Source organism: Neovison vison, chromosome 12, assembly GCF_020171115.1.
Source record: "Neovison vison isolate M4711 chromosome 12, ASM_NN_V1, whole genome shotgun sequence".
Lineage (NCBI taxonomy): Eukaryota > Metazoa > Chordata > Mammalia > Carnivora > Mustelidae > Neogale > Neogale vison.
The window spans coordinates 95419788-95442181 of record NC_058102.1 but is presented as its reverse complement, the minus strand read 5'-3'; the positions used below and the strand labels follow the sequence as shown (position 1 = coordinate 95442181).

The 22394-nt window shown below is 47.8% G+C and overlaps 1 protein-coding gene across 2 annotated transcripts; it reads right to left on the bottom strand.

Annotated features, from left to right (window-relative positions):
- Positions 1 to 1702: 1702 nt before the first annotated feature.
- On the bottom strand, positions 1703 to 22109 carry FOXJ2 (forkhead box J2). 2 transcript variants are annotated; one of them, XM_044227076.1, is made up of 11 exons: positions 21045 to 22109; positions 14331 to 14677; positions 12981 to 13055; positions 11770 to 11838; positions 11476 to 11616; positions 10828 to 11026; positions 7741 to 8127; positions 7284 to 7385; positions 6512 to 6721; positions 5792 to 5890; positions 1703 to 4463 (listed from the first exon to the last, which is right to left on the bottom strand). In XM_044227076.1, exons 2-11 carry the CDS (start codon positions 14661 to 14663, stop codon positions 4375 to 4377), a joined length of 1704 nt encoding a protein of 567 aa, XP_044083011.1. In that variant the 5' UTR covers positions 14664 to 14677; positions 21045 to 22109; the 3' UTR covers positions 1703 to 4374. The 2 variants fall into 2 exon arrangements, with proteins under 2 accessions (XP_044083011.1, XP_044083012.1); XM_044227077.1 differs by lacking the exon at positions 21045 to 22109 and adding an exon at positions 13957 to 14170 and having other exon boundaries at positions 14331 to 14395.
- Between the last annotated feature and the right edge of the window lie 285 nt (positions 22110 to 22394).

Sequence of the window (22394 nt, the reverse complement as noted above, 5' to 3'; positions counted from 1 at the left end):
AAGATTCAAATTGCTCCCCTCCTCTTGCTTGAAACTAATATTCCCTGAGAAACTCATTTCCAGTGAGAAAAGGAGGAGGGTGGAGGATGGAACAGTGACCCTTGAATGCCCTGCACAGTGACTGACTACCCTCCAGGAATACCATCAAACTTCGCAAAGCACGGCTACGCTTGTGTATCATTCACCAGGTATATCTTTGGGTTTTTGAAATGAATTTTTATCTTTCCCAAAGTAATAGATGCACATAATTTAAAGAGAACCCAAGGCTTATAATGAAATATAAAGTTTCTTGCCCCTCTCTGCCCAGCCAATCCCTCCTCCCACTCCCATCTCCCAGAAATAACACTTGCAACAATTTTAGACATTTCTTCTGATATTTACCATGACAATCATGTGCTCATGCAGCTAGTTTTCATATACACGATAACATCACTTCTTGTCTTGAAAGATGAATTTTATCCACATTCATACTTTTTACTTATCATCATCCTAATATTCATTAATCACCATACTTCAGTTGGCTCCTGACCACACTTTCTTCTGCTCTGTGGATCCATCCCAACCTCACATACAGCTTTCCTTCCATTCTTTCATTCAAAAAAAAAAAAAAAAGTTACTTAACCCTATCACCTTCTCATTTGTCTGTGTATTTAAACTTTATTGTGTTAAACTTCTAAAATCTCAGGGTTTTTGTACTGTAATATAGCCTCCCCTGGGTGAAATATAATTATTTAGTCTAAAAAAAAGAGAAAATGAGATGTTTTAGACTTGCAAGGCACTGTTATTTGTTCAGTGATTGGGGTGAGGCTCTGGACTACAAATAAGTAATAACGTGCTATGCAGAAAAATTGCAAATCACTGAGAAGTCGTTCAGGTGTGAGGTAACAATGTGTGACATGATGTAAGATTTGCAATGCCGCCTTCCAATGTAATCTTCTTATGTATTTGATATGAATAAATGCTTGCTTGCTTGTGGTTCCTTGTGAGACTGGAATTCATGGATCCTCTTAACTGTTTGATACTCAGAATATGTCATAATCTCTATACATACAGCAAATCATAGTAGGCAGCTGGAGGCTTGCTATAATGGCAATTAGCTAGGATCCTGGAAGTCCCAATGCATCTTACAAGACCCGGATGTAAGTCCCAGACTTCTGCATTTACTGTACAGGATACTGGGGTGATGACATAGTTATAAGATTCCACAGTTGCTATTTCTGGATTCCCTTTGAGAGTTCCATCCCTGGGAAATGTATTCGGAAAACAAAATCTTACGATTGGAATTCCCTCATTTCTTATGAAAAACTCTGCTAAGTACCTGTGAGTATTTGCCAGGAAGTCCCAGATGGAGATCCAACTCCTCCCAAAATTGTAGTATCTCTGATCTTTGAAATATCCCAGAACACAGGCAAGGTGGCCTAGTCCACACACCGAGCTATAAGGGGTGACTGCCTCTCCCAACAATATTTCACTATATTTAATAGCATTTGGAGGGGGGAGCAATGTTAAATGCATGTTTTTTAATTCTTCTTTCCCAGCAATCTTACAAAACAATTCCAAGATCAACTGATTGGACCCAGAGGTGGGAGGCAGGGAAAGGGTACAAAGCCAGCTGAAGACAAATGCTTCCCCCTTCCTGCCTTCCTACCCTGGCAAAAAGAAATCTGAGACCAGCACCAGTAAGATTAAACCATAAACATTCTTCCTTTTTTTTTTTTTTTTATTAAGAAAGCATGCAAAACACAACAACTTGTGAGATCATACACCCCCTTGCCGGCCTGCACCAATGCAAAGCACTACAGGTGGTATGAAGGACTCACCAAACCAGAAACCGGGGGTCGAAGAGAGGAAAGTGAGGATGAGTGGATCTATACCACGTGACCGCTCCATCTGTCCCTCTCCTCCCATTTCTCCCTCATCTCCTCCTGGAGGCAGGAGCGCCTGCACTTTTGCACACATCACTCAATACGACAATGACTATACTTTGAGCCCAGCAATGCTAGACCAACAAGAAAAAGTAGTATTCTTTCCATTTCATGGAGGGGAGAGGAAACAGACCCAAAGAGTGTAAGTTTTGTCCTGTGCCATCTAGCAAGGCTGAGTTCAATGGAAGGGAGCTAAAATCCCAGGAGGCTTGATGGCCAGTCTCCATCCCTAGTCCCAAACTTTAGTTAGTCTGGCTGCCCACCAGAGTCTTCATGAGACTAATTTTCAGAAGACACAGATGAATTATAAACAAGGGACATTTACATGTACAATTTCGTCTACCCTCGTAAATCCTGTGTGGATCCGAGTAGAAAGGGGGTTTAGAAAAGAGAAATAATCATTTGTAAAGGGGGGAATCTTGGGGAGAACAGGAGAACAGATGGGAAGTTGTGTATATAGGAGGCACCTTGATTGGAAGGAATTCGAAAGAGATGCCTAGAACAAGGACACAGGGCAAAGGCATTTTGCCACCCTCTAAGAGAAATTCTCCTTTCCCCAATGGGAAATATTGTGTCATACTTCAACCCCATAGACTGCCCAAAAACGGGGGATTCAAGCCACTCATATCCCCATTTCTTACAAAGAACTTCACAGAAAATAAAGTGCTCTTTAGTTAACCGCCCTTTCTTGCCCGTATGCTTCAGCCTTCTTCAACAAACTCTCATATATAACCCCCTTACAAAGAAAGAAAGGGGTGGGTGAGGGAAAAGCAGAAGAGTGGAAAGCTAGATCTCCTGGAAGTCATGGGTAAATAAAAGAATACGAACAAGAAGCAGAAATCAGAGAGAGAGTGGCCTTGTCTGTTCCTTACATTTGTCCTGCAGCTTTCGGAAAGTGAACATTCAGTGAAATAAAAACAGAAGTAAAATTGCTCTTCCCTCTCGTAACTAGTATTCAACAATGAATGTGAAACACACTAAATACTTGGCAGCAGTAACTCATGGCCATTTCTCATTAAAGGATAGAAGTTGTCCCTATACCTTTTTTCTTTTTCTGGGGGGTCTCCCTTGGCCCTCACAAACTCTCCTCTCTAGATTATTTAATCCCCTCTACCAATTTCCTTCACCCCTTGAAAGTCAAATGGCAAAAGCTTCAGCCCCAGTGATTTGGATTCCAAGAGAAGCATTTGCTGACATAATTAAATAATTGAAATATTCCCTACCTATGCGTATGCCAGCTCCTTTTCCCTTTCCCCACGCCCCTACCACCAACGCTGTAGGTTTGGTTCTGCTATGATCAGTGGGAAAGAGGTTCCCATCTTGTCCTAGGACATGATGAAACTGAAAGAGTGATAATGGCTTACTTTTCTTTCTTGAGGGTTCCAGAAAATGGGGGCAAGAAGATAAAAGGGGAGGAAGAGTTGAGCCAGCAACTGAAAGAGGACAAAATAGTATTTGCTGAATGGGGAAGGGGGACTGAAGAAATAATTTGTAAATGCAAATATGAGCCACAGTTAATTTCCAGAGAAAACTATGTTTAAAAACCCAAAAGGGTTAAACTGAAACCATCTCCTAAAAGCTGAACCTACACTGAACAGGTATCCTCATCCCTACCACAGAAGCAAGACCAACTCTATCTCCAATAGACTAAGGGCTGGGAACAAGCCCATGGAAGTTTCTAGTAGCATATAGAAACCGACTGTTTTATATTCCATCACCCCTCTACACTGCTTGACCCCACCCAACCCATAAGTCTTATTCTTCTAGGATTTAATGGTCACCCTTCTGCACCACCACCATCATGCTTACCCTAGATGGGAAGTGAGGATCGGGAGAAGTAAGGATCGAAGATATAAGGGACAAGGAAGAGCTCAGAGGACAAAATTAGCACCATTGAGTAAAACCTGCAAATTCATGGCTGCCCATCGGTGTTCTAGATCCCTTTTTACTTGAGAATGTGGCTTCTCTAGTACTAGACTGAACTGACAGGAACAGAAAACAATTTAGGGTCGGAAGGTGAGCTGAGCATTGAGTTTCTCAAAGAGAAAGGTAAATCAAAATTTGAAACCTTTCTCTGCAGCCACCAAGGCCTCACCTTCTGGCCAGATGATTTTAAATTAGCAAGGGACAGACACGGTCTGTGAAGGAGGGCAGAAGACTGGGGACAGCATATAACCAATAATAATAATAACAATAATAATAATAATACCATAATAAGAATAATAATAAAAGAATTCGGAAAAAAACAAGAGGGAAGAGGAAGAAGGAGGCAGGAAAGAGAGGGGTTATCTTCGGCAGCATCTTGTGGTGGCTTTTCTGACAGAGCAAGAAAAAAGAGGATATATAAGTATATACAGCAAGGAGGAAGGGATGGGCTGGGGCTGCTCCTGCCCCACTGCCAGACTTTTCGCCACCCAGGCTTGGGCTCATGGCCACGCTCCATGAGGCCCTAAGTGATCAAGTCCCAGTCGAAGTCATCAGGGATCTCCTCGTTGGTACCCGGAGGGGGGACCGGTGGCCGAGGGACCATATGGTGTGCTGTCAGGAAGAGACAAAGAAATTAAAAGGAGAGTGGATGGGAAGTTATTCTATCCATCTAGATAGGCAGTGCTCAGCCCTGCATATGACCACGAGGAAGGGCTGGTGAAACTATGCTCCTTATCAGCCCAGAGTTGTTTCCGTTGCTAGTGCCACTCTAGTGGGTCCAGGAAATAAACCAGAGTAAACAGAGGGCACATGGCAATTTAACACTATGCAGCCCCCAAGAATTATACTTATGAAAACCATGTAGTAATGAAAAAAACATACACAACGTACTATTATATGAAATCACAGTATAGAAATTTGTAGACGTGTTACATGGATAAGGAAGATATGGACAAAGAGTCTGATGTCACCCAAAAAATTCGAAACCCTTGTGGTTAGGCAGGATAATAACAGCAATTTTTCTGAAATGTATTTAAAAGCAAATGATCTGTTCATTTTATATTATTTATGGCAAGTTAGGGTCTACCTCCACCCCCATCAGAGGTAGTTCAATACCAGACCCCTGATATAGGAGTCAGGTGACAGGAAAACATACATGGGCACAGAGCAGGTATGTCTGTATAACGTGCTCATTGTATCTGCCTAACCATACCTTCCATCTAGATTCCAAAGTTGGACATAAATGTTCAACATCTTTGGTCTATTTGCATGCTTTTACTGTCTTTTTTTTTTTTTTTTAAGATTTTATTTATCCGGGGGCGCCTGGGTGGCTCAGTGGGTTAAGCCGCTGCCTTCGGCTCAGGTCATGATCTCGGGGTCCTGGGATCGAGTCCCGCATCGGGCTCTCTGCTCAGCAGGGAGCCTGCTTCCTTCTCTCTCTCTGCCTGCCTGTGATCTCTCTCTGTCAAATAAATAAATAAAATCTTTAAAAAAAAAAAAAAAGATTTTATTTATCCATTTGGCTGGGGGGGAGAAAGAGCATGAGCAGGGGGAGAGGCAGACAGAGAGGGAGAAGCAGACTCCCAGCTGAGCGCAGAGCCCGATGTAGGGCTTGACCCCAGGACCCCAAGATCATGACCTGAGCCAAAGTCAGACATTCAACTGACTAAGCCACCCAGGCACCCCTGCTTTTACTCCCTTTTATTATTGCAGGCACAAGTTATGCTCAAAGTAAATCAGTCTTCTTTAGTCTTGCATGACATATACCTCCCTAGCAAGGGGCCCACCCTCCAGCCTTAGGAATCATGAAGGCTCACACACTCCCAGCAGGGGTGAGCAAGAGGGAAGAGAATGCAGGCTCAGAGCCAGAGGAAAGCAAACACAACTTGTCAGGGTATAGAGTGTTGGGCTGTGGGAGAAGCAAGCTTCCTGGCTCTTACCTGGGCGATTGTATCCTGCTGAATCCTGGGTAGAAATTGGGTACATTGGTGATGGGCCGGGGTATAGGTGGGGGGCTTGTGGGTGCACATAAGAGTTCACTGCCAAAGCAAGACAAGAGTTACTTGAGCAGACTTCATTATACTCAGTGAAGTAGGGCCCAATATAGAGGGGGAAAGAAGTACTCTTTCTCTCCTTGATGTCTCCTCCCTTCCTTGCTCTGTTCTATAGCTTCAGCAGGCTTAAAGGCTTTCTGGAGGAGCCATCAGTCCTCACCACTTAGGGCAAAAAGGGACCTTAATGGTCCCTAGAACTATGAAATATCATGGCTAGTCAAAGGATGACAAGTAGAGAAACATGATCATTGAACCTCTCTCATTACACTGGTCTGAAGATTGTGTAACTGTAGAGAATCACAGCCCCATCTGATATGATCTGGGTAGGGGTTACTGACACACACATCTGGAATGAGCACCTTCTCCTCCCTTTTCATAAGTAATTCTGATCTCCCAAATTAAGGTGGAAAAGGGACTCATACAGTTTCAGTACAGGACTTGACTGATGCACTAGATGTTCAGTCAACGTAGCAGACAAACCAGACCTGCTGCTCAGTCTGGGTCACTGCTCATCAGATGACTTTGCTCAATTCTCTTCTGCCCTTTTCCTCCCCCTCTCTTTTTGTCAAAGCCTCCACCTCCTTGGTAACTTGCTTGGTTCACTACCTTGGTTCATGGCTGGCTCTTGTTTGCCACTGGTAAGGGCACAGGAGTCAGCAATACGGGCAGAGGCTGGTGGCCGGTGGGAGGCCCCCTGGGGGGGCACATGACCAGTCTGGGTAAGGAAGTGGTTGAGAGAGTCACACAGATTGGCAATGTGATGCTGGTCGAGGCTCCAGTTCTTCTGCTCTGCCTGTCGCAGACTCTCCATCAGTTCTACAAACAGAGAAGCAAGAAGGGCTACCCTATGTGGAGGTCCCAAAGCCCCTACCATATCCGCCCCCATCTCACTGCTCCCACCACATCACAAATCAACACTATGGACTAGATTCATTGCCAAGAATAACTGACATCTCCTAGAGCTCTACATTTTCCAACTTTTCTTCTGTTGGTTCCTTCCTAAATTCTTGTTACAATTTCCATCTTGCTAGTAAAGAAAACAAAATTTCAAAGGGAGTGATTGAATTAGCCCATAAACAGTGACAAAACTACAAAATCGTGGTCCCAGTTTCTGAATTCCTGAGAGCCTTCCCACTCCAGGGACAAAACAGGGTAGGATAAAACACGGTCATATTTTGGGTGAGTTCAGGCAAAATTAATTAAAATTAATTTGCAAATAACATTGGCATCGTCTGCCTTGTGAGATATGGAGGGAAAACAATGGAAACCTCCCTCCTCAAAGCTCAATTCACCATCCCCTTCTGGTGCTGGTTTCTACTAGGCTTCCCACTCACCATGTCCTCCTCTCCCCTCTGGTCATCTTCCTCTCCTCACTCACCTGAGAACTGTGACTGCTCAATGCTGGACCAGTTGAGCCGATTCACCATCTTAAAGCTTTCCTTTAAGGAGTCGATGTTGGAGCACCAGTCGGGAGGAAAGGCTATAAAGGGGCGGTGAGGGTGGAAAATAAAGACAGTGATGTGGCAGCCGGCTGACTATGTGCAAGGTTGTCAATGACATCACCAGGATAATCTGAAAATCTCCCTCCCTGGAGATGGAGGACTAGTAAAGCGGATAGCTTTGGGGAGAGACAGCCTAGCTCCCAGGCAGGAGAATCCGTAAAGCAATCGCAGGTGGTCCAAGAATCCCAAAACAGGGAGCTCTGAGTGGCAACTTCCCGTGGGCTCAGAGGGGCTCCTGCTGGGGCTGGGGGTGGGGGGGGGGTAGGCTAGAGACCCACTGTTAACTACCTGGCCCACCCTCCTCCCAGAGCCCACCACACCCTCCGTACTCACCAAAGCCAGTACTGTTGATTGGAGCCTGGCCCTGTGCCTGCTGCTGAGCCGGCGGTGGTGGCTGCTGGGCAGGGTGGGGGTGGGGATGGTGCTGATGCGGGTGGTAGCCCCCGTGCTGCAGCGGGGGTGGGTGCATGGCCATCACAGAGGGAGGCCCGTAGCCTTCGGCCCCAGCTGGCTTCCCCCCGGGTGGGGTACACCCATCCGGGCTTGGGGTGTGCAGCGGAGGGGCACCCCCTACAGCGGAGGGGCCCTGGGCAGGAGCCGGCTGTGCCTGCGACTGCTGGGGGGGTGGCTGCGGCGGCGGCTGCTGCTGGGGCGGTGGCGGCTGCTGGTACATGTAGTAGTTGTTAGAGGGCGGCATGTCCCCCAGGAGAGACGAGAAGCCTGGAGGGTGGAAGGGGCAGCCAAGTGAATTGGGTATGCATTTTTCTTTCTTTTCTTTCTTTTTTTTAAAGGTTTATTTATTTGAGAGACAGCACTGCCAGCAGGGGGAGGGATAGAGAGAGTCTTCAAGCCGACTCCCCACTGAGCATGGAGCACCGTGTGGGGCATTTGATCCCAAAACCCTGAGATTATGACCTGAGCCAAAACCCCAAGTCAGGCGCTCAACCGACTAAGCCTACCGACACCCCAATGCATTTTTCACTGAACAGGACTTCCACAGGGATGAGATGGGAGGCATCAGACGGAAACCCCAGACTTAAGGGTGTCCTGAGAAGGCACGATCCTCTGGGCTCCCTCTGCCCTCCATGGCTCCCCCACCTCTATAGATACAAGGGACAGATGGAAGGCCTTCACAGAGCGACAACAGCTCGAATTCTAGCAAAAAGGTTAGCATGTACCTTTCATTCTATTCCTCAGGGATCTGGGGGTAGGCCTGGAGTCAGTGTCAAGAGCAGACAGATAATCAGGTGAAGTTTTAAAAGTAAATCACAGGGGCGCCTGGGTGGATCAGTCTGTTAACCATCTGCCTTTGGCTCGGTCATGATCCCAGGGTCCTAGGATGGAGCCCTGCCTCAGGCTCCCTGCTCAGCGGGGAGTCTACTTCTCCCTCTCTCCCCTGCTCATGCTCTCTCTCTCTCAAATAAATAAATAAAAGGTAAATTACTAATAAAATAAAGCCACTGGGTACCTACTCTTTCTTCTTCCTTACTGTGTCTACACTCGTCGCTGTTACTACCTAACTTGGATTCACCACCAACAAACGGAGCTGGGTGAGGCATAGAGTAAGGATGGATGAATTTCTGGCACACATTGGGCAGGGAAGAACTAGAGACTGAGGCTGGGCAGGGGCTTTCAGCCACCATGAAATCTGAGTGAACACTTGAATCCTCACTCACTCTAATTTTTCACTTTGTCTCTGACAGCCCCTCCCTGCTCCGCACTTCTGATCAATCAATCATCTAACCTGGATTCCTTACTCAAGGAAAGGCTACAATCTCAGAGCACAACTCCAGCTCTAAATCCCCCGAGATATAAAAGAAGAAATCCACGGCAGTTAATATAAATTTTCCGAAAGGTGGCTTCTAATCAGTTTTCATCATCCCGTTCAAACCCTGAGGCCTGTACACGGCAACTACACAGAGCAAGAGGTTCTGATGCCTCACCCGAAGTCGACCCCCACCTCTAATTTCTTTAAAACCACAAACAAGGGGCACCTGGGTGGCTCAGTGGTTAAGCATCTCTCTTTGGCTCGGGTCCTGATCCCAAGGTCCTGGGATCAAGTCCCATATCCCGCTCCCTGCTCAGCGGGGGCCTGCTTCTCCCTCTCCCTCTGCTTGCCACTCCCCCTGCTTGAGCTCTGTTTGTCAAATAAATAAATAAAATCTAAATAAATAAATAAAAACAGAAACAAACAGGAGTCGCAGAGGGCTGGACCAGGTGATCTCTCAAAGGAGCTTTCCAATATGAGCTTTACTCTCACACAGTAATACAGGAAATTTGAGTATGGACCAAATATAAATTCATATTAAGGAAGTATTATTGACTGTGTTAAGAATAATAATGGCAGTGGATAACCAAGTCTTTATCATTAAGACTTCACAATGAAGTAGTATCTATAGGTGGGATAGCATATCTGGGAATTGCATTAAATTATTCCCATTAAAAAAAAAAAGTGGGTGGTAAATGAAACGAGCTGAACAAAATATTGCCATGTATTAAAACTGGGCCATCTTAAAAGTTGGAAACCTAAGGGTTTATTATACTATTTTCTCTATTTTTGCATCTGTTTGAGATTTCTAACAAAAATTAACATGGGGGGGGCGCCTGGGTGGCTCAGTGGGTTGGGCCGCTGCCTTCGGCTTGGGTCATGATCTCGGGGTCCTGGGATCGAGTCCCGCATCGGGCTCTCTGCTCAGCAGGGAGCCTGCTTCCCACTCTCTCTCTGCCTGCCTCGCTGCCTGCTTGTGATCTCTCTCTGTCAAATAAATAAATAAAATCTTTAAAAAAAAAAATTAACATGGGGTGCCTGGGTGGCTTAGTTGGTTGAGTGTCTGACTCTTGATTTCAGCTCAGGTCATGATCTCATGATCTCAGGGTGATGAGATCGAGCCCCAGGGTGGGCTCTGCACTTAGTGGGGAGTCTTTTTGAAGATCTTCTCCCTCTACCCCCTCTCCCACTCGCTCACTCTCTCAAATAAATAAATAAATCTTTTTTAAAATATATGTGCTGCCGAAGTGAGCACAATTTTTTTTTTAAAGCAACTAGAAATATGCTAAAAAATTAAATTGTCTCACAATGAAAAGGATTCTGAGGGAAAGCAAACTACTGCTGTCCCCTAGTGGCCATCTTCTAAATGACGGGCTTGCAGCCATCAAGTCACTGCCCTTAGTTCTAGAAGGGGGAGCACTTGAACTCACTTTCTGAAGCTAATAACCCAGCCTGCCTCTCAGAACAGCTCCAAAACAGCTCCAAACTAAGCCAGAAGAGCTTGACTCCAAACAATTCTGGTTTCTTGAGATGCTTCCCCTAACCAGTGATCAGCCTCTCCTCATGTGAAAAGTAACACAGAAGGGAAAGAGAATGTACCACCGATCCAGGAGTGTAAGTATGTTCATGCCCTCATCCCAACAGCAGCTCACCATGCTGAGACGAGGAAGAGGATTTCTCCAGCATGGATTTGTAGAGGTTGCGAAAGGACCAGCTTAGGTCCTGAAAATTGATCTCTGAGTAGGAGAATTTGAAGTCATGGTTGGTGTTATACAGGGGAGGAGGACCCTCGACACCTTCTCGGCCAGGAGCCCCTGCTGCCACCGCTCCACCATCCACAGATCCTGTGCCCTGCAGAAAGGAGTAAGAGAGACTCAATCCATGTGCTACATCAGGAAAGGAGCCTTTCATGGTAACCAAGCTCTCTGGCTTGTCTTCATCCTGTCCTAAGTTTTCAATGAATGAACATCATTTCCCCGTCTGTCTCATTGATTCCTACCGTGATATGCCTCGAGCCATTTTCCCATGCTCCGTTCATCTTCCATTCTCATAACCTTTTGGGCTCCCCTTCTTCTCTTCTCACTACTTTTCATCCCCCTGATCTTTCTCAAAGTTCTGTTACATATCTCTCTCTCTCTCTCTCTCAGCTTCCCTTTTCTGCTTTCTCCTTCTTTCCCAATTGATCTGCCTACTACATCACAGATAACACAGTATTTCCAACTGGCAGATCTATGACTCTGTTCAACGACCTATCCACCCATCCATCCGTCCCCATGCACCCTGACACCCCTACTTCTTACCTGGCTGTAGCTTGTGATAGAAGTGGGGCTCTGAAGGGACATCTGAGGATTCCCCTCGGAAGGCAGTGAGGCTTCTCCACCCCCAGGAACGCCTCCCCGTGGGCTCTTGCTTGCCTCCTGTTCTGGTGAGTCTTGGGATAGCTGAGGGTTGAGAAAGAACAGAAATCTAGAAGCAGAAACTAAACATCCTCCTGAGACCCATGGTTTCAGCTCACTCTTTGCCCCAAACACAGGAAAGGACCAAAACTACAAGACAGGATGTGGCCCAAGCTGCTGGCTCAGGTGGGGACTTACATCATCATCTGGAGGGTGTCTTCTCTTTCGGGAGATGTCAGGGCAGGTGTCGATTGTCCAGTAAGAGCCCTGGAAGAAGAACCCAAACCCACAGAAAACAAAATCATTATATATGAAAATTCCCACCTTTGGAAAAGTAGATAGTTGGGAGGATTTTCACCCCCCAAAAAAAAATGTTATATTAAGAAAAATAACTGGAGAATCACACAGAGTTCCGAGGGTACTGGCTATTTTTGAGGAGTAAATTTGTCCTAAAAGTTCAATGAGTATGTCAGGGGCATAACTATAACTGGTGGTCCAAACACAGGCCTTGATTGTTCTGGTATCTCGTTCAAAGAGCTGGAAATGCCCACACACAACCATCCCCTTCTGTGTGATCTGTGACAAGGCTCTCTTGAACTCGAGCATCCACATCTTTCGAAAGAAGAAACTGATTTATCTCTTTTCCCTTTTGAAGATAAAAGTCATGGGATTTTTGTAGAGAAAAGTCCTTACAAAGGTTATTTAGCCTACCTTTCACATCTAAAAAGAGGGCCACACATAAGAAAGGGGGCATTAGGGCGCCTGGGTGGCTCAGTGGGTTAAGCTGCTGCCTTCGGCTCAGGTCATGATCTCAGGGTCCTGGGATCGAGTCCCGCATCGGGCTCTCTGCTCAGCAGGGAGCCTGCTTCCTCCTCTCTCTCTCTCTGCCTGCTTCTCTGCCTACTTGTAATCTCTCTCTGTCAAATAAATAAATAAAATCTTTAAAAAAAAAGGGGGGGGCATTAAAGTCAACTTTACCATATATAATTCTATTTAAAAAAAGGATTTCAGGGATGGCTGAGTGGCTCAGTTGTCTCCTGCCTTTGGCTTAGGTCATGATCCCTGGGTCTTGGGATCTAGTCCCACATCAGGCTCCTTGCTCAGCAGGGAGCCTACTTCTCCTCTCCCTGCTGCTACCCCTGTTCATGCCCTCTCTTTCATTCTCTCTCTGACAAATAAATAAATAAATCTTAAAAAAAAAAAAATTTCACAATCTTTCTTAGTCATTCATGCTAGTAGGGGCCCACAAGCATGATAGCCAAGCTCTTCCTTTGAGAAAAAATAAAGCTGCTTCTCTAATTAACATGATTTCCTCTTCTGGGTAATTAAAACAGCCACAGGACTCTAGGCTGTCAACTACTCCTCTCTCCTTCCTGCCCCTCCTTTCAATGCTTACAGGAGTGTCTCACCTTCCCGGGGTCATCCCGAGGTCTGGGCACCTTCCGGAAACACTTGTTGAGAGAAAGGTTGTGCCGAATTGAATTCTAGGGAAGCAGAGAAGCAAGTTAGGCTTCAGCATGGTGTAAAGCAGAAAATTTTCCAATAGGGCACAGAGGGACACAAAAGAACATAACATATCATAAAGTTCAAGTATCAGGCAAACTTAGGACCTCCTAACTATACTGATGGAGGACCTTACCTAGCAGATAACAAGAGCCCTGAGATGAGAAAATGCAGAAATTAAATGGATGGGAGGTAATGCCTATAAACTTGACTACCAGGTGCTTCTGGTATCTATATAAAAAACAACAACTATATAATCTTTCTGGTTTTATATATATATATATATATATCTGAAAAATTAAGACAGATACATATCTGCCTTAATTTATTTTAATCTCCCCTTTAAGACTGTTTATATAAATAAAAGCAAATATAAATTTGAAACAAAACAAAGGCACAAGGTCACCTTTGTTCTCTCAACAGCCCCCTGGAATGCTACATTTGGAGGAAAAAAAGAATGTTGCAGCTGTGTGCTGGCCGAGGCTGGGTGTTGTGGTAGCTAGCAGGGACAGGGTCATGGAGAAAAAGCTGAACGCTTCCAGTAGTCTCCAGCTCATCATCTGATCTGTATGTCAACCGGTGATTTACAGAGTGAAAGAACTACATTAAATCCCCACTCCTTCTCAACAACTGGCAAAGGAGTTGCTGCTCCAAAAGATGGGGAACAGCAGTCTTCCTTCTTTGCTTGGAAGAAGAGTTTCCTTCTTCCTTTACTGCCAGCCAAACAACTTATCCTCTTACTACTTGCTTGGCGGATGAGCTCTTGGTGAAGGACCTTATTATTATCATTATTACTATTATTGTTATTGTTACTGGTATACAATTTTTCAGAAGACGAGGACTACGTGTAATGAAGCTTTGGAAATCTGATGAGACTCCTACCTCTAGGTAGGAAGAAGCAATGCCATCCCTTGCACAGTGACTTGAACATAGTAGAGTGGCAATAAGTATTTGTGAAATGAATGAATCTCCTTTTCGAAGACTCAGAAGGTAAGAGGGTATGATGAGCAACAGCATCCTGCCATCCTCATAACTACACTTAGTGGCTCGATATCACTGGAGTTTCCCTGATATACCTTATGAAAGTTGTTCAACTCTGAAAAAGAGTAGGGGATGGGAGATATAAGATTTTAAGTTCACGCATCTCTGAAACAGGTCAGAGTGAACTGCACCAGGTTAGAGGAAGAAACAAAAAAGAGTAGAGAAAAAGGCTGTCAAAGGCTAAAAACAATCGCAGGTTACAGAAGTCCTCCCACCTTCCAACCGATGCCAGCGTTCTTGTAATAGGGGAAGTTATCACAGATCCAGCGGTAAATCTCACTGAGGGTCATCTTCTTGGCTGGAGAGGAGTTGATGGCGTAGGTGATCAGGGTGGCATAGCTGTATCGTGGCTTGCCATCCTGGTGCACTGCTGCCTCATCTTTGCTCAGGGTGGCATTTGGATCTGTGGGTGAGCCTGGGGGACACTTGCGGCTGCCACCTGGAGGCCCAGCCTGAGAGGCACTCCCAAGCTTCTCGATGGTAGCTCGAAGGGTCAGCTGGGGGAGCCAGTCTATGGAGGTGAGGCTACTCTCTAGGTCAGAAGCCATAGTAGTTCTAGGTTCTGCAGAAAAGAGAACAAAGGGGAGAGGAAACCAGAACAGGTGAGTGTGATGGCTGGTTACTAGTGGCAAATAATATTCAAATGTTAGTGCTCTAAGGGAAGTAGAGTTTCTTCCCACTGTAATCCCCATGGAAGACTATCGCAGAACAGCCCTCAACCAAGTGTTCCCAAAGCCCCCAGACAACATATCACCAATCATCTACTAGATGACAGACTGGTACTTACCAGTCTTACATCTTAATGTAGAACACAGCCAACAGGACTCTCCATTCGGCACTAAGAAGTCAGACCCCCACCCAACTGAGGTATCCCCTCAATCCTCCTTATGTGGAGCCCTACAACATAATATTTTAAACTACATAATTTTTTTAAAAACTTAATATACCAGGTAAAATCAGCCAAAGTCTACTCTCCAAATATGTGATGCTTGTTTTATATACAGAGACAGCACAAGTGAACATGTAAAGAAAAACAGTCCAAGTAAACACAAATATACAGCAAGGAAGCACACACCAACACTTTTACAGATGTTTCACAGTGGGTGAATTTGACCCCTCACCTTTTTATCCCATATATGTGCACATGAGGCATATTCAATTTACTCCAAGCATAAATTACCCACGACAACCAGCAAAGGACAGAGGCAAGACACACATGTAAACAGTGGCCCCCATACCCAGAGATCACAATGAGATATACGATGTACATTACCAGCAGAGCACAAAGTCACACACAGAGGTAACAGATCCTGAGTTAGAGCCGCCCTCACACCTTTAAAGCTGCCCCTGACCGGCTCCCGCCCACAGACACCAACACCAGGAAGAAGGCATCGGCAAGGACCTCCCACCTCCCAGCCCGCTGGGCTTCACTGAGCCAGGAGGTGGGGGACACCCAGCTGTGTGCACACCGTAACAATCAGATAGCCTAGCTAAAAATAGCCACTCTGGGGCTAAGAGCTGGCTCCCCTTCTCCCGCCCTCCTCCTCTCTCCTTCCTTCCCAGCCAGGCACGCACGCTTGCTGCACCTCCATGCAAACTCCTGGCGCTGCCAAACCGCCCACGCCTGATGTTTGCACACCCTGCCGCCACCCACACCCCCTGGGCGCTCTCGCTGGCAGATCGGTATAGCCAGAGTGACGTCTTGGTGGGGGGAGGTGAAGAGCGCCGGGTGCTCTCTGCTACTGCAGGGTCTAGAAAGGCTGGCAGGAAGCGCTTGGTAGCCATTTGGCGCTCCCAGAGAGCCCATGCCAGCAACCCCCTAAGCACTTGCCGCTTGGCAGGTTTGTGCCTGCTAGCCCGGGGAGGAGAGTCCAGCCAGTATTTCCTTCTCGAGGCACTGCTGACGGTCCCACCAGGGCTAGCGAGCCTCAGAATTCAGAATCCGGGACAGAAACACACCGCGTATGTAATTTCTTTTTTTTTTTTTTTTTTAATATTTATTCATTTGACAGAGGGATCACAAGTAGGCAGAAAGGCAGGCAGAGAGAGGGGGGAAAGCAGGCTCTCCACTGAGCGGGGAGCCCGACGTGGGGCTCGATCCCAGGACCCTGAGATCATGACCCGGCCGAAGGCAGAGGCTTAACCCACTGAGCCACCCAGGCGCCCCACGTATGTAATTTCTAAATGCGCACCTAGATAAAATGCACGAGCGGTATGGATTCGACTATACACAAATCCACATCCTTTGCCGTTAAAAACTCAATCCCAGGTACGACTGCCTATCCCCCTCTCCTGCCTTCAACACACCTTGCAAGCTGTCAGCTCACTCTGTAGCCCACAGCGGGGGCTCTCTTCCCCTTGAGATTTACCCTTTCTCTTAAGGGTCAGTGTTCTCACCCCTGTGTTCTCCCCCAAATTCCCCACCCACACAACCTCTACATGTACACACAAGTAGTCGGCACCCTGCTCCTCCCCAGCAACACACCCACTCCACAAGGCTGAGGGAAACACCTTATGCCTCAGGGCCTGAGCAGCTTGAGACCCAACTGAAACCCAAGAATCGCTTGACAAGAGAAAGAAAGAAACAAACAAAAAAAAGCTATGTTTATAAATAGTATCATGAAAGGGTTTCCCCTTTATGGGTAGCTTCTCTCCCCACCACCCTCTTTTACAGTCCCACCACCACCACCTTGCCTTATAATATCATGGAAACCTGGAAGCTAATAGGGACATCTAATCATTCCAGGAAGCCTCAAACCTCCCAGCGCATTACTGAATCAAAATGCCACAGCATCTGGAGTAAAGCAGGGCACTTTGGGCAGTGAATTGGTCCTATAGCTGGGTTATCCCAGCCGAACAGTATTGTGACAATAAGCAGGTTCTCAGTGACCAGGGTTTTCCTGGGTCCTCCTCAGAAGGGGAGGTCTATAAAGAATTCCCTATTATTGGGCGCCCGGTGGCTCAGTGGGTTGGGCCTCCGCCTTCGGCTGAGGTCATGATCTTGGAGTCCTGGGATCAAGTCCCCCTCTCTCTCTGCCTACCTCTCTGCATACTTGTGATCTCTCTCTGTCAAATAAATTAATAAAATCTTAAAAAAAAAAAAAGAATTCCCTATTATCTTCTGCTAAAGATCCCTAGGAAACCTCAAATGAATACAGAAGCCTTCCGTGGACCCTTCCTTTGAAAGTCTCCCAACACAAGACACAGACATGAGAGTAGATTTCAAGTGGTTTACAGAACCCATGCCAGTCGCTGTGAATTCCAGAAAGGGAAGCACTGCCAGCCTTTGCTAGTTGTTCCATGCTTTTCCCTACCCTTACCCCTGCACCAGGTTAAGAGAGGTTAAATTTAACCTTTCTCCAGCACCCTCCCTGTCAGCCCTCCAGATACCACCCAGCACTCAAAATATATCCTAATCTTACCAGCTACAAGAAGCTTGCAGCAGAAGGTCCTCCTGATCTTTTGGCACCATTCTCCTTTAACCCATCCCACTTCCTCACCCCTGTCACTTCCCCATTCTGGAAGGGCCGTCCAGTGCACAGAACTTCTGAGATGAGGTCCCTCCATTCTATTCCCAGCCTTGACACTGACTCACTAAATGTCCCTAGCCACCCCTTGCTCGCTGAAGTCTTGATGCCTCAGTTTCCCCCTTCAATAAAAGGGATGAAGTCATCAACACTGCCAAAGCTTCATCCCTGGAGGGAAGTGAATGAAGCTTAATGAGCTTGTGGCGGCCACACATTCCATGCTCCCCAAAATAATGGCACGAGGCTAATGTTCAGAGCTAATATTAGAAAGGCAAATAAGAGCTACTTCCATTTCTTAGTCCAACCAACCTAGTTACCCAGACCTCTCTCTCCAGGTGGGCCTTGTGCCACTGGGCTTGGGCAGAACCTGAGTCAGGCCACATTCTTCTCTGCATGCTGGAAGACTGAAAGGAAATACCCATAGAAACTGGGAAAGGCAGCCAAAGGGCAGGCTCCATCACATCCACAGGACATCTAATGAAGACTACAGTACCAGGAGAAAGGCAGAGAAAAACAGAAAGACATTCTGTTGGTGTGGAAGACTGATCCTGGATGAGATGTGTAAAATCCAAAATAATAGGCACGGTTTTCTTCCCACTTTATCTGAAAGGCCAGGAATTATTCTCTGTATGGTGCCAAGGTCAGGTATTAAGGAGTGATAACTTCCTGCTCTGGACAGAATGCCAACACTAAAAGAGCAGTGGCTGAGTTTACCACATTACCAATTACCAGTCAGGACACCTGGGTTTCAATCCTGGCTCCACTACTTACTGGCTGTGCAACCTCAGGCAAGTTACTTAACCTCTCTGTGTTGTCATTTCTTCCTCTACAAAATAGAGATGATAACTGCACCTGCACAGGGTTGTTGTAAGGATTGCCTCAAGTTAATATTTTTTTTTAAAGATTTTGTTTATTTATTTGACAGACAGAGATCACAAGTAGGCAGAGAGAGAGGGGAAAGCAGGCTCCCCGCTGAGCTGAGAGTCCGATGTAGGGCTCAATCCCAGGACCCTGGGATCATGACCTGAGCTGAAGGCAGAGGCTTTAACCCACTGAGCCACTCAGGTGCCCCTCAAGTTAATATTTTTAAGGCATTTAGTAAGTGTTAGGTAAGTGTAGCTATTATTATTTTTGAATGAGGCAAAACAGAGAATATTGGAAATGAGAAAGCAGACCATGGAGGTTAAGACTGAAAACAGCAAGACTGCCATGGTTTATGTTACAAAACCTGCACTGAATTTGCAATAGTTTTCGAGATGTCAGAAACTCCACCTTTTACTTTGGGGATAAGGTCACCCCACTACTGACCAATTCCAGGACCACGCAGACTTCAAAAATGAAGGAACAAGGGGATATCATCTCTATTTTTCAGCAGGGACCAGGTCTAGCCATAAGACATGATCTGGAAAAACACCACTCTTTAAAGCATAGTTAATCCAACCCAACAGCCATCTGCTTCCAGCAGATTCCACAGAATCAAGGAGAATTAGGGAAACTCCGTCCTAGTAAGGCCGGTTGCACTGTTGGGGGGCAGGAGGGGGGGCCCACCTGGAGCCACTGTGATACAGTTCCCTCTCAGTCTCTCAACAAGTTGCATTCCAGCATCTGGGAAAGCACTTTGGGAGAAATGGGTTGCTATTACACTAGAGTCGGCTCTTTTCACAAAGTGGGGGAGGGAGTTCTAGAGGTAAGAGCCAAGGAGCCTCATGCTTTTGAGACCAGAGATACCAGAAATAAAACTCTCTCGCTAGTTCTAGAAGAAGTGGCCACAGCCTAACACTGAGCAGCCTTACCACAAGAAAGGACTCTTGTGCAGCCATTCATGAGGGTTCCCAACTGGCCAGGGCAGGCCAGAGCCTTCCTCCCAGCAGGGCAGCCTTACCAACAACCTCTCCATGTCCTCCCGCAGGGGCACCTGCTTCGAGAGGCCTACCAAAAACACAGGATTCTGGGTAATTGGAGGCTTAGTCCGAAAAGTGCGATGCAACTGTCCCCACACACATACCCACTCGAAACAGAGTCGGAGCCCCATTCACCTGAATTAAGAGACATATATACGCCGCTCTCTAGCACAGCTGTGTGGACCTGGATTATACCCCTGCCTCATATACCACTAACAGGTAGTCTCCAGGGCCAAGTGGATGTATGTAGGGACTCACACAGCCCACCAAGGCCCAGACAGAGAAAGAAGAAGGAAACATAAAAACCCACGTAAGATGAAGCCTCCCACTTGGTTTTGCTGTGAGGTGCACACAGAATTTGAGGCAGGAAAGCGGGGGCCCAGCTAGTGGTCCCAGGTGGAAAGACACACTGCTAAACGCCCAGCATCCACTAGAAGGATTTCCTGGCACCCTTCTCCCGCCTTTTCTGATGATTCTGGGCTTTGATGATTCCTGCTCCATATCTCATGAAAGAAAACTTAAATACCAGATTCCAGAGACACAGAACCAAACAAGAAATGGGAAGGGAAAAGATTAAACTATTAGGTGCTTTTCTTAAAGGAGATTTATCACAGGTCAAATCTCCCGGTGGTGGGGGAAGGGGGCAACTTATTTCGATGGAAGACTGGAGGGAGGCTGAGCAGCAACACCCCTCTCTTCCTATCCAGGATCTGCTTTTCCCTGAGGAACTGTCAGTGAAGGACAGGAGCTGTGGACAGGAGCCGTGCAGGACATGAGGGCAGTGGTACAGGACCAGCACTAGGGAAGAACTTCAACCCAGGAGTTAGCGTTCCCCTGTATCCTCTCTTCTTGCCTTAGGAAGGGGGGATTTCCATTGTCCCTTTGGATTTTACTGACAGAGCCATGCTTCCATCCAGGAATAGGTAAGCCACAAGAGGAGGCCTCCTGGTGTCAGAGGAAGGGTGAGTGGGGACAGGCTGATTTTCTTGTCAAGGAGACAGTGAGTAGGAGAAAACAGCTCTGGTGGACATGAAGCTGAAGTAGGCTTACAAGGTAAGACAAGGTAGTATCACTGGAAGCCCTAGACAAGTGTAGGCCATGAAATGCCACGATCACTTTAGTGAGGTAAAAAAGCCCAAGAATGGAGAGCGCTCTGGGAGTCTGGTTGGGATGTGTCCATCCTTATTACACAGTACGGATGCAGTTCTGAAAATGCAGGCATTTGCTGATACCCCTTTGCCCTCAGCATGAAACCCTATGTGTCCCCAGGGACCTCAAAGGAATCCCATCCATCGAACCCTCAAACACTAAGAAATCCATTTCACAGAGCCTCTGCAGAAGGTGTAAGTCTGAAGCCAGGAGCTTCCTCAGAACACACTCCCCAGAGGATTCTCTGAGTTATTACTCTACCTTCCCCAGTGATAAAACCCAAGAGCCACCATCTCAGCCCCTACCCCCACTAGTACCTAAAGAGGACAGAGAGGTTAAAGAAAGCACTAACCTGTCTCCAAGCTTCCCCCAGCAAAGGGAGGGAACCACCTGGTACTGGAGTTTGGGGCTGGAGGGACTCCCCTCTTCAAAGGCAGATGAAGAGTTTCATCCTCAATGGCTCTTCCTGTACTTGGTTGAGCATCCCAAGCTGGGGTCGGGGGGAACTGGGTCCCCTGAGGATGAGGAGCGGAGGGAGGAGGAGGCGGAGGAGAAGGAGGTCCTACCTGGGGAAGGTGGCACACTCCCCACACCCTGCTTGTAACCCTGGGGAGGAGGGGAGGAGCCTCTCCGAACCTGGAGTTGTCTCCTCCCCCTTGGGGGAGTCCCCCTCCCCCCCAAACTGGATCTTTCGGGAGTGGAGGGCTCTTTCTGTCTGCTGGAGATCTGAGCGGAGGGGCTCTGCCCTGTTCCACTGTCTAGGTACAAGGAAGTTGAGAGGAGAGTCCTTCCCCTCTCCTGAAAGGCTGAAAGCCGGCTCCTCTTCTTTCCCTGGAATGTCCTCTGCTTCTGAATGTAAGGACTCCTCTCCCCTGTGAGTACTGGATAGGATGGAGGGCGCCTACTCCACAGGCATGTCCCCCCTTCTTTAGCCTCAAAAGTCCTGAACTGCTGAGAGTGTGCGTTTGGAGGGGTGGAGGCACGCTGGGGCGGGCTCACGCTGTCTGCTTCCTTTAGCAGGATCGCCCCTTTCTACTTCTGGAGGTCTATTCCCGGGCCAGGATGGGGGTTTTCCTCTTCCCTACAGGGGTCTCTTCTTCCCCTCGCCCGAGTGGCGGTAAGGGTCTCCGCTCCAGCGGCGAGAGAGGCTGCTCCCGTCCCCGCGCCCGCCTCCGCTCCGGGGGTGCCCCCGAGGGTGGGGTTTTCCTACTCCCCGCTCTCCCTGAGCTGGCCTGGGCAGCAGGGTCCGGGAGGCCGCGGCTGCCGACTCCGGTCCCTGGCTACTGTGGCCAGCGCCTCCTCTAGTCCCGTCCCGTCCGGTCCGCTCCCTTCGGCGCGTGAGGCCCCCGGCGCTGCCACCTCTCGGGCTCCGGCCAGTCCGGGCTCCGGGGGAGCCACAAGGCGGACGGACAGTGTCAGGGCTCGGCTCGGGCTCGGGCTCGGCTCGGCTCCGCTGCAGGCCCCGGCTCCTCCCCGGCCTCCGCGCCGCGCTCCACGCCCCTCCCCCTCCCCCGCCCGCCCGGCCGCCGCCGCCACCGCCTCCCGGCGCGGGTTAAGGAGGAGCGGGCGGCGCCGAGCCGCGGGCCGAGCCGCCGGGAGAGACGCGCGGCCCGGAGCCGGGGGATGGCGCGGGGTTGCGGTGGGGCGCCGCCGCCCGGCCACTGGGCCGCGCGAGCAGCTCGCCTGGGTGCGCGACGGCAGC